The sequence below is a fragment of the Eubalaena glacialis genome, chromosome 3 (genome assembly GCF_028564815.1).
Source record: "Eubalaena glacialis isolate mEubGla1 chromosome 3, mEubGla1.1.hap2.+ XY, whole genome shotgun sequence".
Taxonomy (NCBI): domain Eukaryota; kingdom Metazoa; phylum Chordata; class Mammalia; order Artiodactyla; family Balaenidae; genus Eubalaena; species Eubalaena glacialis.
In genome coordinates, this window is record NC_083718.1 from 1,401,178 (window position 1) to 1,414,078 (window position 12,901).

At 60.0% G+C, this 12,901-nt stretch overlaps 1 protein-coding gene across 5 annotated transcripts in view; it reads right to left on the reverse strand.

The window, feature by feature from the left end:
* The window catches only part of NAV1 (neuron navigator 1), a 211,974-nt gene that overhangs the window by 22,211 nt on the left and 176,862 nt on the right, over window positions 1–12,901 (reverse strand). For 4 of the 5 annotated variants that reach the window (XM_061187262.1, XM_061187264.1, XM_061187263.1 and 1 more), the window contains 11 exons: window positions 11,009–11,147; window positions 10,263–10,560; window positions 8,804–9,497; window positions 7,883–8,326; window positions 7,197–7,238; window positions 6,442–6,590; window positions 4,739–4,909; window positions 3,698–3,750; window positions 3,056–3,079; window positions 2,870–2,947; window positions 188–271 (listed from right to left, as the gene is read on the reverse strand). In XM_061187262.1, coding sequence (XP_061043245.1) covers window positions 188–271; window positions 2,870–2,947; window positions 3,056–3,079; window positions 3,698–3,750; window positions 4,739–4,909; window positions 6,442–6,590; window positions 7,197–7,238; window positions 7,883–8,326; window positions 8,804–9,497; window positions 10,263–10,560; window positions 11,009–11,147 — 2,176 coding nt within the window. The remainder of the gene's footprint in view (window positions 1–187; window positions 272–2,869; window positions 2,948–3,055; window positions 3,080–3,697; window positions 3,751–4,738; window positions 4,910–6,441; window positions 6,591–7,196; window positions 7,239–7,882; window positions 8,327–8,803; window positions 9,498–10,262; window positions 10,561–11,008; window positions 11,148–12,901) is intronic. The other variant, XM_061187265.1, reaches the window with a different exon arrangement.

A 12,901-nucleotide genomic window follows, 5' to 3' on the forward strand; every position in this document is an offset into this window, starting at 1 on the left:
TGAGAGAGAAACGAAGTGGTGTCACGGGTGTGGCCGGGGGACACCTGCTCTGTGCCCGGCCAGGGGATGGGCTCGGGACTCTCCAGACCCGATAGGGAGGGCAGGGAATCAGGGCAGGTGGAGGACCTAGGGCGGCAGGAGGGAGGGGGCTGGCCTGGCCTGTCCGTCCCCCAACCCGGGCTCTCACCTTCTCCTCGGCTGTCTCTGCCAGGTGCCGCAGGCGGCATGTCATGCTCACCAGGCTCTGCTCAAAAGCCGCCACCAGGTTGGCCTGAAACAAACACGTATGGGGGTTCCCCCGGTGCCTGGGTTTGGGGAAAGGAGGGGACGTCTGTGGGAGGTGGCTGAGCTGACTGCGGGTCGCAGAGCTGACCAACCGCGTAGGGGCTCTTACACCTTGATTCCCTTTCTGGCCCGAAGAACATTCCTGGGGGGCCCAGCTCCTTGAATGATGAAGCGGCACAGACAGCATCAGGGTGGGGCAGGTCTTTGGAGGTGTCTAGAGATGCAACACCTACTGTTTGCAGAGGTGGGACTGTCCCCTGCTTCCAGGGGGGCGTCACCTCGGGGGCCGTCGCTTTATCCTGGTGTAACTCCTCCCCCAGGGCCCCATCACTCCCAGAGAACGGGTTTGGGACAGCTTCCCACCCCCGCGTCTGGCTGCTCTTTCCCTGATCCTGGGGCTGGAGCAGTAGCTTGGGCCACCTCGCGGCAATTCCACAGTCTGGCCACTAGGTGTCGGGCCGGCTCCGCGAGGGGCCCCCAAGGACCTGGTGGGGGGCAGCAGGGGTAGCGGCAGGAACTCCGGCTCTGCCAGCAGGAAGGCCTGCAGGGAAGGGGGGCGTGCTGAGGCTGGGACCAGAGGGGGGGACGCTCGCTCCGGGAGAGGAACGGCTGTGGCTGGGGGGAGTAAACTGTGGCCCTTCGAGGGAGGGGCGCACGCCACACAGAGCTCTGGGGGCCTGTAACCCCTGCTTCCCCTCGGCCAGGGGTTCTGCCTCCCTGGGGGTCGACCCTAGTGCTCGCCCCCTGTCCTTGACACAGGCTGGAGGCCTCTCTGGTGCAGGCCGGGCTCCTTGGCAGGTCTGTGCCACGATGGGGTTACCTCCACCTGCTGGACCGGGAGCTCCTGCCTTCCTGGCCTTGGGTCACCTCTTGTTTGGTCCCTATGTCCCTGCCCGTCTGTTAGCACACGGCTCCTCGTGAGAGGCCCCGAGACCCCGGCTCCTCGGGCTCCTCTGTGCCGGCCTCTTCCCTTCTGGGGCTCCCTCTCCTCTGGGGGCACTGCCGCCCCGCATCCTGTCCCTCCTCTGAGCCTCCCTCACCCCCAGCCCCACTAGGGAGCCTGTATGCCCTCGGGGCTCAGCCGGGGGTCTGGAGAAAGGCTGGCATGTGGGAGGGGGAAGGCGTCCAGGCCGTGCCCAGCGTGGGCAGCTGGGGAGTCCCGGTGAACAGGACACAAGGTCTGGAATCGGGAGACCCTGAAAACAGCAGAGAACCTTCCAGAATCCAGGACTCTGACCCTCAGTGAAAGCCTGTCTCCAAAATTCAGGACCGTCATGTCTGAGCGTTTAGTTTGTCCTCTCTTAGCCAAAAGGAACTTCCTGTTCTAAGAGAGTCACCTTCTAAATTCATTCCCTTGGCTCTGGCCCAGACTGGACAGCGCAACACTGACAGGGTGTAAATGAGTCAGACAGGCTCATGCTCTCTGACACCCCTCCCCCGCCACCGTCTCCCAGACATGAATTTCCTGGGCTCTGCCGGACGTGATGGCCTTGGGTGAGGCGCCAGGGACAGAAGAGATGGGTCTTGTTTCTATTACGATTCTTACGGGTCCCCAGCTGTGGGGAAAAGGCTTGATAGGAGCTTCGTGCAAGCCAGTAAGAATACAACTGACCAACTGAGAGTTTGGGAAAGAGAATAAAGAGAACACAGAGAACAACCAGTGTGGTGAGGACACCACTGCCAGAATGTATTGGAAACACGCAAAACCGTGGTGCAGGGTCTTCTACCTGATTCCAGTGAGACCCAGGACTGACAGCTGGGCTCCCCAGAGAGGAAGGGAAGAGAAAAAAACCAGCAAGGACTGCGGAAATTGCAGACATGGTTACTTTGTGCAAACACTTGGAAAGCTCCGCAGATCCGGCTCAGCTGTTGTTTACAGCTTTGGGGGAAAATGGCTCTTATGTTCTCTGTTTGCAGCTCGGTCGCCGGGGAGAGGCTTCTGCGGTCTAGTTTGTGGAGCAGCTTCGTTTCTCCCCATCTCACAGGGTGGAAAAACTGAGGCCACAAGAAACGTATTCTAAGCGGATGTACTCTGGGCAGGCTGAGGGCGGCGACAAGCACGCGGGCCCCCCAGCTAAGCTCAGGGGCCCAAGAAGACAAGGCAGCTGTGGGCGAGGAGCCGGAGCCCGGGTTGACCTCCTAACAGTGTTGCGGTTCCCAGATGGGGTCCCACTACCCAGCTGTATGCCTGCCCAGTGACGGGGTGAACAAAGACACGGACGCGCCCCAGGGCAGAGGCAGAGGGTTCCCAGGGATCTATAATTCTGATCCGTGACTATTTCTGTCCACGGCCGATGGCAAGGCTGTTCCCACCTCCGCGCAGAACCACTGATATAAACCCTTTTCTCTTTCTCTAGGGGGTTCACAGACCATCGGACGGGTGCTCATCCATACCTATTAATTAGGGTGGGGGTGAAAATGGCTCCTTAGAGACATCCCGACTCGGAGGAGGAGACCAGTCCCCAGATCCTCCGCTGCCTGGAATCAAAGCCCACAGGACACCTCATGAGACAGTTCTCCTGGGGCTGAACTCATCTAGTTTGGGCCCAGACAGCTGCCCGGCTGTCCCCTCCCCGGCACTCACGTTGGCGGAGAGCTGCGACGTCAAGGTGGCTACTTTCTCCTGGGATGACTCCAGTGCCCTGCGAAGCTTCCGGATTTGCTGTGAAGGAGAGGGAGAGGCACTTACAGTGGCAGAAGAGGTGTAAGGCTCGCAAGGAAATGGGGTGCAGGGGTGTTAGGAGGCCGGGGCGAAGGCTGGGGACCCTACCTCAGACTGCATCCTCTCCTCAGCCTGGAGAAGGAGCACAGAAGGGGGGTGGGGGGAGAGAGGGAGAGAGAGAGAGAGAGAGAAGGCGGTTACTACAGAGGCAAAGGCAGCGCGCAGAACTCGAGGAAGCGAGACACAGAAGCACCAAGAGGCTGAAGCCCTGGGGCCGGGCCTGGCTCCTCACGGGGTGGGCTCACACCCCAGACCACGGTTCAATAAAACACACCTCTGGAGCAGAGGTCACAGCCACCTCTGCCATTGCCAAGGAGGCTAGGAAATGAAACTGCTGATCTGAAGACTAACCCTATCGCCACCGACTGGAAGGAGTAAAGCATTGGGGGCAGAACGAACCCAAGGACCAGCTTACGCCTCACGGGCAGACGCGGGCCCAGGGCCCGCGACCCACCCTCCCGGGCACAGAACGCCTCCACGACCAGGGGATTCTCCGTATTTCAAAGGAGGCACAAAAGGCGCCAGGGTCGCTCAGGGATTGGAGGTGAGGCCGGAAGGACCACCGAGGTCTAGAAGTGCCCACTTCGTGCCCTAAGCTCCAGGGGCCCCCACCCCACCCCGCCCCGCCCCCAGGAGGGTCCAGGGCGCAATTTGGTGCAGGAGTTGCGGGGGGAGAAGCGAGGCTCTTACTGAGGAGTAGGTGGAAGAGGCACTGGAGGCCAAGGACAGCACTGAGCCGTGAACTGCAAGAGAAGCAGAACGCAAAGGGTTAGCAGAGCGCCCGGCCGGGGAACCCGGGGAGGGTTCCCGGGAGGAGCGCTAAGGCCGGGGTTTGGGTTCTGATCCTGGAGCAGAGAGGGAGAACAGAACAGAGGACGCGGCTGTCTGCCGCGCCGAGGACTCGAGTTCCGGGCAGGGCTGGCCTGCCCCCTCCGGCCCGTGCTCTCTGACAGCCGGGGCGAGGGCCCTGTGCCCAGCCTGCTCCTCCGAGGGCGCAGGGGTCCGGGAGAGAAGATGCTCCCGGGCACGTGTCACCGCCTCCCCCATCAGGAAAGCACCGTCGCTGCTGAGGAAGAGGCAGTTCCCATCAGAGCTGCTCAGAACGAAACGCAATTCTGCCTGTGCCTCCACTTCGCAGTGGCGACCGTTCAGATGAGAAAAGTCTCCAAGTGCAAGACACTCATTCTGATTCTTCATGAACGACAGCCCTACTGAGAGAACCGGAGCATGTCGGCAAGGAAAGCCCCCGGGATGCGCGTCCTGAAGTCACCAAGTCTCACCCCCAGAAAGCCGGGCTCCAGCTCTGGCCACCACGCCCAGAGGGCCGCCCTGAAGCTGGTCTTCGGAACGTTCTTGAAAGAGGAATGAGATGCCTAATTCTCGAAAGGCTTTAAGAGCTACCTCTGCGTCCCCGTAAGCGGTCCTGTCCTCTGATGACTCGGGGGATGGGAGGACGGTGGCGGCGTGCTCCGAGGGTGCCATCTAAATAAGCCTTGCACGCTGCCTCCCCTCCCCCGCCCCCAGGAGAGGCTCCATCCCAAAGCCCCAGGGCTAGACGGTGCCACCCAAGGTTTCTGGGCCCCCAGACCCTTCAAAGGGATGGGAAGAAAGAGCTGAAATGGCCCAACTGGATGTTCTGTGACTCAGACATGTGCGCGGCGGCGGCAGCGGTGGGCGAGGGGACCCAGCAGAGCTGGAATGAGCGTGAACCGCGCTGGCATGAAGTCTCACCGTCGTCCGTGGGGTCTCGGAAGGATCCTGACCGGATCATCCCCTTGGGTCTCTCGGCCAGGGACAGGGTGCTCCCCATTTGGGAGCCGCTGTACAGCTCGAAGGCCGCCTCGTGAGTGGGAATGCTGTTGGAGCGGGTGATTCTTGGCGTGGTGGCCGCAGTGGGACTCACTGGAAGGACAGAGGGGGGGACAGGAGAGGGAGGGGAGGGCGGGAGAAGAGGCAGGGGCATCAGCTTTCGGTCCCGGGGGCGGGGCGCCAGGAGCAGAGGCGGATGGAGGGGCGGAGAGGAGGCCGGGCGGGCGGCGGGTGTGCAGGGGCGGTGTGCAGGGGCGAAGAACGTGGCCTGTTTGAACGCCCTTCCCTCGGGCCTGTCTGCCCCGGAGAGGTCGCTTTCGAAGGTCAGGCTGGGGGCCTGGCAGCTTTTCTGAAACCTTCGCATCACTTGGATGTGCCGATGAAAACGGGGTGTCGTGTTTCTCTAACAAACAACTGGCTGCCGGGGAGGCCTGAGAGTTCAGAGCAAGACTCAGATCCGAGTGATGAAGAGAACCAGCGAGAGACAGGGGTCAGGCTGTGGGGCACACGGCCGGGCACCACGGAGGGGAGCGGGGCTCCCCATAAAGCACGCTGCTCTGGGCGCGTGCCCAGCATTACCCTGGCTGGAAGGCCAGAGCCGGTGAGCGTGTCCGGGAGGCTGTGCAGCCCTGCTGGCCCGCAGCCCCGCCCCCTTGGCCCCTGCCTCTCGGCTTGCATGCTTGGGGTGCGGGGGCTCCTTGGACACTCCGTGGACGTCCAGTCTCCAGGAAGACCCGGGAAGAAGACAACCCCACCTCTCTCGGGGCCCTTCAGCGTGTGTGAGGTGATGATCGTGGCTTGGCCTGGCCCCTCATCCCCCTGTGTGGTCTCCATGGAGACGGACAGGGAGATGGCCCCGCCCTCCCTTTAATGGCTCTCAGGGACCAGATGACCTTCCCTTTAGCATCGCGCCCTTCTCTAGCAAGATGACCCCGACTCCTAGTTTTCTCAGATTCCCCAGTCATCCCACAGGTGTGTCACAGGTCCTCAGGTTTTGCTTACTGCCTTCCTTCGCTCCGCTGAAAGAGGCAGTGGATTTGGAGACGCAGGAAGGAAGCAACAGGCCGGCCCGGGCTCTGTCCTCAAGGGCCCCCGGCACTCGGCCCCCAGGAAGCAGGGCCGTGGGCCCCGGCCTTCGCCCCTCCCGTCTCTGAAGCAGAGTCGCCTCCTGCTCACAAGCTGCCCCTTCTCCTCAGACACCAGGAAGGGTGAGGCCAGCACGGGGCTCCCTCAGCCCTGCCTCCGGGATTGGACGGTCCCGGCTTTGGGGCAGACCCACCTCTGCACTCGGCCGCTCACCCCCTGCCTCCCCAGCTGCCCAACGCTGCATCGCGGCGCTGGGTGCGGCGGCTCCCTTCTGGCTGCACCGGGTTTTGCTCTGGGCCTCCCTGACGGCTCTTCCACGCCAACAGGCAGACTATCTGATGCTGCAAGGACCCCATAGCCTGGGCCCAGGGGCCACGTCTCAGGTCAGGGTCTAGGCGCACTCGGCCGTGCGTTTCACGATGGATGGATGAACTGAGACCCGTGAACCGGCCGCCACGGCGCGAACCAAGTATGAGGTGAAACCCAAGGCCCCGCTGCCCTGCCTGCCCCCCGGCACGGCGGTGACTGCAGACACTGACCTATGTTGGTGAGCTGGCCCTTGGCGCTCAGAGACATGGACAGCGCAGGGGGCGACGGCAGCTCTGGTTGGTCGTCGGACTCGGGCAGCCCGCCGATGGTGTGGGAGTGTCGCCGCTCCTTGGCCTCCTCCTGGGACTGGAGCTGGTACCTGCGGGCGGCAGCCGACAGCTCGGTCTGGGCTTCTACCACCTGAGCTCAGAGGTGGGCTCCCAAAGCAGAACGAGGAGGTGGGAGCCGTCGGGGCTGACTACGGGGGGTGGGGGGGGGCAGCATCTTCCCAGACCTCGGGAGGGGCGGAAGGGCTGGGGACGTCCCTGAGGGGCTGCCTGAGGTGGGCCGAGATGACGGAGGCCCAGGACAGAGCTCGGCGTTCGAACCTCCCAGCATCAGGAATCACCGGACTGCAGGACCTACTGCCCACCTGAGTGGCCAGAGGTGGCCCGCTCTCCCTCAGGCTTGGAGGGGGGGGGTTCTGGCGGGACTGGGGCAGACAGCACGGGCTGGTGCAGGGAAGTGCGTGAGTCCCATGTGCAAGCCTGTCTCTCCTCTGTCACCAGAGCCCTGGCTACAAGGTGATGCACACACAACAGTGAGCCTGGGTGGGCGCCTGGGAGGATGTACGGGAACCAGGTACACGTGACCGGCTGAAAGGGGCACCGCATGCATGACTGGAGCCTGGGACAGGGCAAGTTACGGTTTTTCATGCAGACCAGGAGCCCCAGGTATAGGAAAGAAAAACACACGTAAGGGTTACCTGAGCCCCTTCTTGGGAAGAGTATTCCGATCCCGCTGATTACTGCGGAGGAAAAAAAGAGAAGCATGTGGGTCCATCTTAGGAACTAGAGTTTGGGACCAGAGGTTTGACGGATGCAACACCGGGACCCAGGGCGTCCGACTGTGAGTCCCCCGTCTCCATAAACAAAGGGGAGGTCAGCCACAGCCGCCTCTGGGCTCACAATTTGAGAAATTTATCTGAGATGTTCGATGTGTTTCTCTGATTAGCTTCCCACTCGCCGGCACCGCTCCCCGGCAACCAGGGATTGAACCCGGGCCCTGGGCAGTGAAAGCGTGGAGTCCTAACCACTGGACCGCCAGGGAATTCCCTCTGATTAGCTTTTTAAGGATCACACTGTGGTAGATGAAAACCAGGATGTGACATGATAGGGGTGATCTGGGGCCAATGATTAGGAAGCAGACGCTTCGGATGGCAGGTTACACCAGTCACGAGGGCTTGGGGAAGTCACGGAACGTCTGTGTACTGGTTCCTCATGTAGCAGGTGAGAATCAGAATTTACACACAGAAACGAAATCCCGTTCCATAAAAGTTACTGAGAAGCAGAGGAGGTTACTTAATGGACACACAAGTGTTGAAGGTCACAGAGCAGCAATCAAACACGGCCGGAGGCAGGGGCGGGCTCGGGCTCGGCCCCGCCCACCTACCTGTCCAGCTGCCCGGTCCTGGGGCTTCCGCTCCAGGGCAGCTCTTCGGTGTTCTCCTCTGCGGGGGCGGTGGGGGGCGCGGGGGCCGCGGGGACGGGGGCGCTGCTGGGGAAGGCGCCGGGGAGGCTCATGGGCATCTGGAGGGACTCCATGCTCCTGTGCAGGCCTGAGAGCTTTGGGTACATGCGGGTCTCTTTGGGGACGCCGAAACTGCTCATGAGCTCCAGGCCCTGGGAGAAGCTGGCGGAGTTGATGTTGAGGATGGGGGCTGGGCTGGGGCTGAAGCAAGAAGGGAGGGGGCCCCCGGCGGCCGGGCCCGGAGCGTGCAGATCTGGGACCTTCGGCGCATGGGCGTCAGCGGACGCAGGGAGATCCAGGCTGTTGGAGTTGACCTTGTCCAGATTGGCTAGGGAGGGCGGCTTGACAAAGCTCTTAGCCGTGGCCCTGAGAGAAGTGACAATAAGACAGGACATTTAGGATCACGGAGTTAGAGACACAACAGGCAGGTGGGATCTCAGCCAAATCCTGGTCCTGTTTCCTCGCTTTCGGGCTCTTTGCAAAGCACGGGGGGCTTCTCTCAATGCCATTGGGAAATACGGGGGAGGAAATCTGACCTGGGCACCATCAAGTCTTAACGAGGGGGCAGCACATGCATAAAGGAGACAAGGGTGGGTTTACACACAAATGGATGTGTGTGTGAGAAGATAAAACAGCAAAACCACCCAGGCAAGAGCTTGGAGAGGCTCAGAGCACATCGGGGGGCACTGAGAACAGCTCTGAAAGATGGAAGAGGCGCCCGGCACCCGGGGAACAGAGGGGAGGCCCAGGGGCAGCAGGGGACAGGCCGCCCCGTCTAAGGAGCGCCAGGACCCTGGGAGGATGCCGGGCGGGCAGACAGGAGGAAGCGCCCAGCCTGGGTACCTGAGGGGGGTTGGCGGCAGCTCTGCCAACTTGGGGGCCGGGGAGTGGCTCGCTTGGCCCTTGGGCGTGCTCTCCGGGGAGCCCACACTCTTCAGGGACACGCTGTCTGGGTCCAGGGCCACGGCCTTGGCCTTGGCCTTCTCCTTCTCCCGGTCCGTCTGGTTGACGGGGGCTGGGGTGGCCCGCCCGCCCGCCCCCTTGGAGGGCTCCTTCAGCCTGGAGGGCGTCAGGCTGCCCTGCCTGGTGCTGAGGAGACTGGGGTCGATGTTGCTGCTCACGGGCCGGGGGCCGGCCCGCCCGCCGGTCACGCTCATGGAGCTGGACTTGGCTGGTCGGGGCAGGCTGCGGTACTGGATGTTGGAACGGGCGCCTGGAGCCAGGAAGCCGGGCTCCGCGCTGTTCGGCACGTCCAGGCTGGTCTTGCGTCCATTCGCCGGCTTGACGGGGATGCCTGAGGACTTCTGGACCTTGCCGAGCGTGGCCGAGCCCCCGGTCTGCACGACGGTGGCCGTGCCTGTGGCGGGAGGGGGCTTCTTGTAGCCGAAGGACCCCGACGTGGATGGGCGCGCGATGCCCGAGGGAGGCTTCTTGGCGTCACCCAGGCGGTCGCGGCCGGCGTCCGAGGAGGAGCGCTGCAGGCCAGCGCTCTTCACCGCCAGCTTGCCCTTGTCGGCGGCCTTGCCCTCGGGTTTGCCTGCGGAGGGCGGACAGGAGTGAGTGCTAGGCCAGCGTCTCCGGCCCCGGGAGGAGGGGCGCCGTGGGGCTTTAGGATCTAACTGCGGGCGGGCGAGCGGGAGCCCCACAGGCTGAGGACCCTTCTCGCCAGACGGGAGGGGACTCCGGGAGGGACTGGCCTCCGATTGTTTGTTTTGTTCTTTGTTGTTTTCCGCTCCCAGGGTACGGTGTCCCATTTTGGTTGAAACGGCAAAGGCGATCACAAAGATGGTCAAGAAGGAATGACGTCTAACACTGGTCCAGGGAGGGAAGGTGGGGGAAGCAAAGGGACTGGACCCAGCTGTGTCTGCCGGTGGTTAGGGACCAGAGGGAGCCTGACCGAGGCCGAGGGTCACCAAGGGGCCACTCTGGGAGCGGCATGATTCTGACACTGTGTCAGGACCTCCCTGGGATGGCAAACAAGCCCTCAGGAAGACAAGTGCATCACCCGCGCGTCCCAGGAGAGGAGAGGGAACCACTGGACAGTGTGAGGCAGGTCAGGCCAGGCTCCCCCCTCCTCTACATCTGGGCCTAGGCTTTAAGCACATGGCATTTGTATGCCCACATGTGCACGACGGACATCGTACTGCCCGTCTTCCCTGACTCGGGATGGCCTGGAGACTAGGGTGGACAGCACATGGAAGCAGCGTGCGGGCTGGCCGTCTCCCAAGGGTTAACGGCTGTGAGGAAGCCAGGGAAGCAGGACTTGGCCCTGGTCCCCCCGGCCCCTTGTCACTCGGCTCACCTGCGACCTTGAGGGCGCTCTGGGCCGTGTGAGTGATGGGGGAGGTGACGGCCACCGGCGGGGTCTTGCCCTTCTTCAGGGACCCGGGGTGCCCCAGGGTGATGGGCTTCTTCAGTTCCCCAACCTTGGATGGGTCATCGCAGCTCTCGGGCCGCTCCCGCCGCCACTTGGACGCCCCGGGCTCCATCTTCAGGCTGCCGCTGTCGTACTCCAGCTTCTTGGGGGCCTTCTCCTCCGACTCACTGAACCAGCTCAGCCCACTCTCTGCCAGCGAGCGCTTCTCGGAGTCTGTGCGCAGCTGGAGACAAGAGAAGGCAGAGTGGACGCTCAGGTGGGGAAGGGAGGACTGGGCGGAGGGAGGGACTTTGGCTGCCGGGTGGCCTGACTCTTCCAGAGCAGACAGTGAACCAGCCTTCCACCCGCACCTCCAGGCTGCCAGAGAGGATGGCACACAGATCCCGGGCTTCTCTTCCTCTCCAGGTGGGACAGCACTTATGGGCATCCCTCCAAACTGGCGTGGGCACTCGATAGAGGCCCGCCCACCAGGACAGCAGCTCACGCCTTAGGTGACTGCCCGGCAGCTAGAGATTTCTTTCCACCAGCTCAAGAAGGACTCGGCCAAGGGCACGTGGGAACCAATCCCACGGAGCAGGTGAGCGAACGTGCCACCCCGCGCACAGGCACGGCTCGGTCTGCCCCGTGGTTCTCTTGCAGAAGGCGGCCTAGGCATCCGCACTCCCACGTACCACTATAGTCGAGTTCCTGCGAGATGCCGTCGGCGTGGTGGGCAGGGAGTTGAGTGAGGAGCTGGCATTGAACTCTTCCGAGCTGAGGTTGTCTGAGGCATCACTGAGCCCGCTGCTGATGGAGCTGCTCTCATCCCAGCTGCGGGACAGGAGAGAAAGGTTAGCAGTCAAGACAGAAGCCACAGCGAGAAATAAAGTTCCCATAACGAGGGCAGGATGGCTGTACTCCAGCATACAGACCGGCCAGAAGGGGAAAAGCTTGGGGGTTAGTCCTGGGTTTGCCGGCAACGCAAAGAGTGATTTAAACTTCCTTGTAATTTGGTGATGTTCTTTCATAAAAGGAAGGGACTACACAGGGAACTCTACTCAACACTCTGTAATAACCTATGTGGGAAAAGAATAGGAAAAAGAAAAGATATACGTGTTAGACATACACTGAATCAAGTTGCCTTACAGCTAAAACGAGAACAACATTGTAAATCCACTATACTCCAATATATAATAAATATTAAATTTAAATTAAAAGAAAAAGAAAGGACTAGCTTTATCTGGTCAAGGAAGATGTTATATCTCCTTAACAGAAAGGTGTATTATAGACACAAGGTAATTCTTGGATCGATCTAATCACACAAACCCATTTCCCGCCCCTATAAATAGCCTCCATTCTTAGAATTACTATACCTTTATTTCTAGATGTGTTCTCTAGGTATTTCCCCTCCCTTTTCTAAATTTTTCCACACCTGATAACCAGGGCCGGAAAAAGACTGATCTTTTCTAGAGCTGCTTAGACCTATCATTTCTCACTGCCCGCCTCCTTATAGGGTTCACCCCATCCTGCGACCGGGTCCCGCTTCTTCTGGTAAGTGAACCCACTTTAGGTGCCGTGGCCAAGCAGAGGGGCCAAATGTGTGCTGAGTGGTTTCATTTCTCTGCCAATGGCTTGGAGTACCAGACTTGTGGTACCTGGGAGAGACTGTCGTTCAACATCTGTCTGTATGTCTTTATATCGAGAACCCTGGTCCGTATATTCAGAGAGCCTGACACAGCCTCGGTGACTCTCCCACAGTCGCTTGGCTATTGATTTTTGTGTTTGACAAGTTTCACAGTCAGGACGTTTATTCTTAACATCTGAACGAAATGCCTCCTCCTCTACCGTTCATACCAGTCTCCTCTTGGACCATCCGTGCTTGCTCTCACAAGTTTCTTTTTGTTCACACATTATTTTCAAAGCTCAAATTCCATCTCCTACAACCTTTTTTCAAAGGTCCCATTTCCCAAGCCTTTCCCCATTTCTATTTCTTCCCTCTGGACCCTAAAAAGTTCTTCAGAAATTCCGTGTTCAGTTTTAGAGCCTCAGACTGAACACGGGACTTTAGTAAGACTTTAGTAATTCCATGGGAATTCTCTCTAAACCCTCGCATTTGCGTCCACAGTGAGTTTGTTCATCAGCTTCACGTGTGTGCTGAAGAGGCTTAAGATGTTTTCCGTGAATTAGCTGGTATCTGGGAAACTTCTCCCTTTAGATTTATTTTGAGTTTCATATCATGGAACAAAAATCAGACACACAAGTCATCTAAGTGCTTGGCCCAGATTTCAGCTGGCCTCCGTCTGATTTATTTGCTGGGAATAGGAAAGTGGGTGGTTTGGACATTTGGCTTGTTGCTCTGCAGGGATTAATCCAAATACATTGAGAAAGAGCAAAGAAAGCATGGGGATTAGACCACACTACAGAGTGAGCTAGACTTTATTACTATGAAATATGGCCATTATTAAATGACAATCCACCTCTTCTCCCCCCACTTGTGACATATATTAAATCTCACATTTGTTCTGGGCTAAAACAACACCTCCCCCCAACCCCATATTGTAGAGAACACATACCGAGCAGGAAAG